A 3,175-nucleotide genomic window follows, 5' to 3' on the forward strand; every position below is an offset into this window, starting at 1 on the left:
ATAGTTTCTCAGTTATCCATCGCGTGACACACTTGGACACTGACCTGTGCTTCTGAAAAGGCCCTCTGGCTCCTGGAGACTTCACTTCTTAGTAACAGTTAGACCTGCCATTCTTTAGAGACCAAGTACTAACTGAAATTACACAACTCCAAAGAAGCCTACAGGTCAAGTCATTCTTAAAACATACCGCTCTCACTGGCGGACTCAGTGCCTCCAGTTTCCATTCCTTCTTTACTATTTAACAATGTAACAAACACACTTCTAACTTTTTTTTCTACACTAACGGATGTTTCCACAAAAATTATAAAATTTAAGTGTCTAGTGTCTTATTTTCTCTTTGGCAACTACTGTTGCTTGGATAGTCTTTACTTTCCCCCTTTTATTAGAGAAAAAAACCACCTGACAGAGGGCATATCAAATGGGAGTCGGGAATACCAGGTATGTCCCTGCCCATTGATTTGGTCCCTGAGGTAGCTGTGTATCAGTCCTCACAAAGGACACCTGCCGTGTGTATGCGTCACCTCCCAAGCAGTTCAACACAACGCCTAACTCCCTCACCCAGCCTCTGAGGGCCACACACCCGCATGGTTCTTTTGGGGTATTTAACGGTTCAGATCAAGAGGTCCTGTGTGGAGTTCTCTAACATTCCTCATCGTTTGGGATGGCACTGTGGTTACAGAAGGCTGGTTTTCAAGTTGCAGGTTTTATTGGTCTTAAAGATTTCAAGACCCTCCAGCATCATCTGTTTAAACAAAAAGAAAGGAATACCAAAACATTAAAGCTGATCTTAAAAAAGTATCTGCAATGGGATTTTTATTTCAAAATCTGATTATAGTTTTTCTTATGTGCTAAAGACTTTGAAAATACCTCCATAATGGAAATAGTGGCCACTGTCTAAAAATGGCTTTCTGAGTTATAAATACCACCACGGGACAAAGTAAATGATAACATTAGATTTGCAAAGCTCTATGGAAATCTCGACCCGTGAATGTGGGTGCTTCTCCCCTGCTTAGCGGACGGGAAGAGGGAGCGGCTGCCAACAGTGAGGGGCAATTTCAACACACACAGGGCGGGAGCCTGTTGACTTGTAGAAGAGTGAAGGTTCAGGGTATGTGCACAACGGGCGGGACTGCCTGCAGGTGGGAGCCTGCCGTGCTGCTCTGAGCCCTCCAGCCTGCAGGTATGGCCAGCAGCACTGAGAAGATGAACCTTGGTCTCACCCACATGCAGAGCAGGACAAAGCTTTCTGTAAGGAAGACCAGAGGGTGCTCTACACAGACAGACCTGCTTGGAGAGGAGGCTGCCAGTGTGGGTGCTGGCATCCAGGGGATCCCCGAGGAGCCCACGGACTGGCTTGCCCACTGCTCTGGAGCAAAGTCCTGCTGCCCTATACACACACCACCAATTCAGAGGGCGGCCTGGGGCAGAAAAGCTATGCATATGCAGCAGCAGCCATGGCAAATCCACACGGCAGACTGCGGAACAGTCACCCAGGCCCACCTTCTTAAATGCCGGCAGGCAACTGAGGAGCCCCAGACATGGGGGAAACACGCAGCAGGAAGGAGACTAGAGGAAGAGAGTCTCTTGTCCTGGAGGGAGCAACTCAAAGAACACTAGTTTTATTTTTTTTATTTAGTTACAGGATGTCCCTAACTACTGGATTCACTACCCAAATATTTGCTAAAAGACTGCAAATAATTTTATCCAAAATACTGTCAAAATGGAATTCTTCCGCTAAAGATATGTGCACTGAAGTTGTACAAAATGTAAGGGGGGTGGGCGCAGCGTCAGCACGGTTGGAACTCAGCCGGCCCTCAAAAGGCTCACCAGCACGCACACACCGCCACCACCGCCAGCCAGCAGGAGCCACCACCGCACCTGTCTCCTCCTCCCACCGGGCCCAACTCACTCTGCAGGCAGCCACTGAGAAAACTGCCATGTTTGCTTATTTGTTTAGCGTTTATGATGAGTTTTTATATCCATAACAAACTATTTCAACAGTACACGTTCCTTGTGGTGTAGAAGGAAGATGCAGTATCATGGTACTGCTCCAACATATGCACTGAGGACCTAATTTAAATGTTAGGTAAGTAACTGGTAGTATGTTAAATGCTTCATAGCTCTCCGAAATTCTTGGTGGATTATTATATTGGTGTTTAAGAGTGTTTTACTGAGCTTTTCTTATCTAATAAAAAATAAATTCTGTTATCCGAAAATCCTCTATTCTAATGTTTTCAGGAATGTAGTCAGATAACCAGGGAAGTCTCTGGTATCTCTAGAGATCTGAAAAGATACCGTAGTCCTAAAACAACAGATGCTATGAGAAAAACTAAATCAGAAAACAAGAGCTCTCAGAAATGAACAGTAACACCCAAAATAAAAATTTAACACCCAAAATTAAAAAGAAAAGGGTGGAACATATTTTGAGAATCCTCCAGAAAGTTTTTGAAGAAAATTAAGACATTAGAGAAAACACAGTAGAAATCAGTCCAGGAGGTCCCAACTAATATGACTGAAGGAAGAGGGAACAGAGGAGCCAGATTATTCCAGAACTGGAGGGAAGAAAAAACTGAGCAAGGTATATAAAAACCTTGCTCACCTATACACATCCTCATGAAGTTTCTAAATATCAAGGAAAAAGAAGATCCTAAAAGCTTCCAGAAAAGGAAGAACAGGTCACCTACAAATCACAGAGACCTGGGTTGCAGCAGACCCTCTTCAACGGGAAACCTGGCCGCTTAAGACAGCGGAGTTCCAAGGGGGAATCATGAATGAAGAATCCCACGCTCCAAGCAACAGTGATGAGCCGGTCCTCGGGGGGCTGGGGGCTGTGGGAGCTACCGGAGGAGGTTCTGGCAGAAGTGAGTGCGGTGGGCAGAAGGCAGACGTGGGTGGTAAAATCCAGGACAGCAAGGAAGGGGGCTCCAGGGTGACACGTCTGCAGCAGTCCAGAACGAGCAGGTGGTCAGGGGATGACTCGGAAAATGAGGGGCAGTATGACTGAGAGAATACGTACATTTAAAAACGTTGTGAAATGTGATTTTTTTGGGACAATAAGGAGAAAAGAATCTAGAAACTCCCCCCCAAAATAAAAGCAACACAAACACCACCGATACGCAACAACCAAAAGTGGGAGCATGATTAATGGAACGTTAGGGAAAGAAACACACTGGAA

The 3,175-nt window shown here is 45.4% G+C and overlaps 1 protein-coding gene across 1 annotated transcript in view; it reads right to left on the reverse strand.

Annotated features, from left to right (window-relative positions):
• Positions 1–361: 361 nt before the first annotated feature.
• The window catches only part of SIRAL2 (SIR2 antiphage like 2), a 28,793-nt gene continuing 25,979 nt past the window's right edge, over positions 362–3,175 (reverse strand). Inside the window, exon 9 of the mRNA XM_007453917.1 lies at positions 362–742. Within this exon, the coding sequence (XP_007453979.1) occupies positions 723–742 (20 nt within the window). The 3' untranslated portion in view covers positions 362–722. The remainder of the gene's footprint in view (positions 743–3,175) is intronic.

Source organism: Lipotes vexillifer, unplaced genomic scaffold, assembly GCF_000442215.2.
Source record: "Lipotes vexillifer unplaced genomic scaffold, Lipotes_vexillifer_v1.1 scaffold382, whole genome shotgun sequence".
NCBI lineage: Eukaryota > Metazoa > Chordata > Mammalia > Artiodactyla > Lipotidae > Lipotes > Lipotes vexillifer.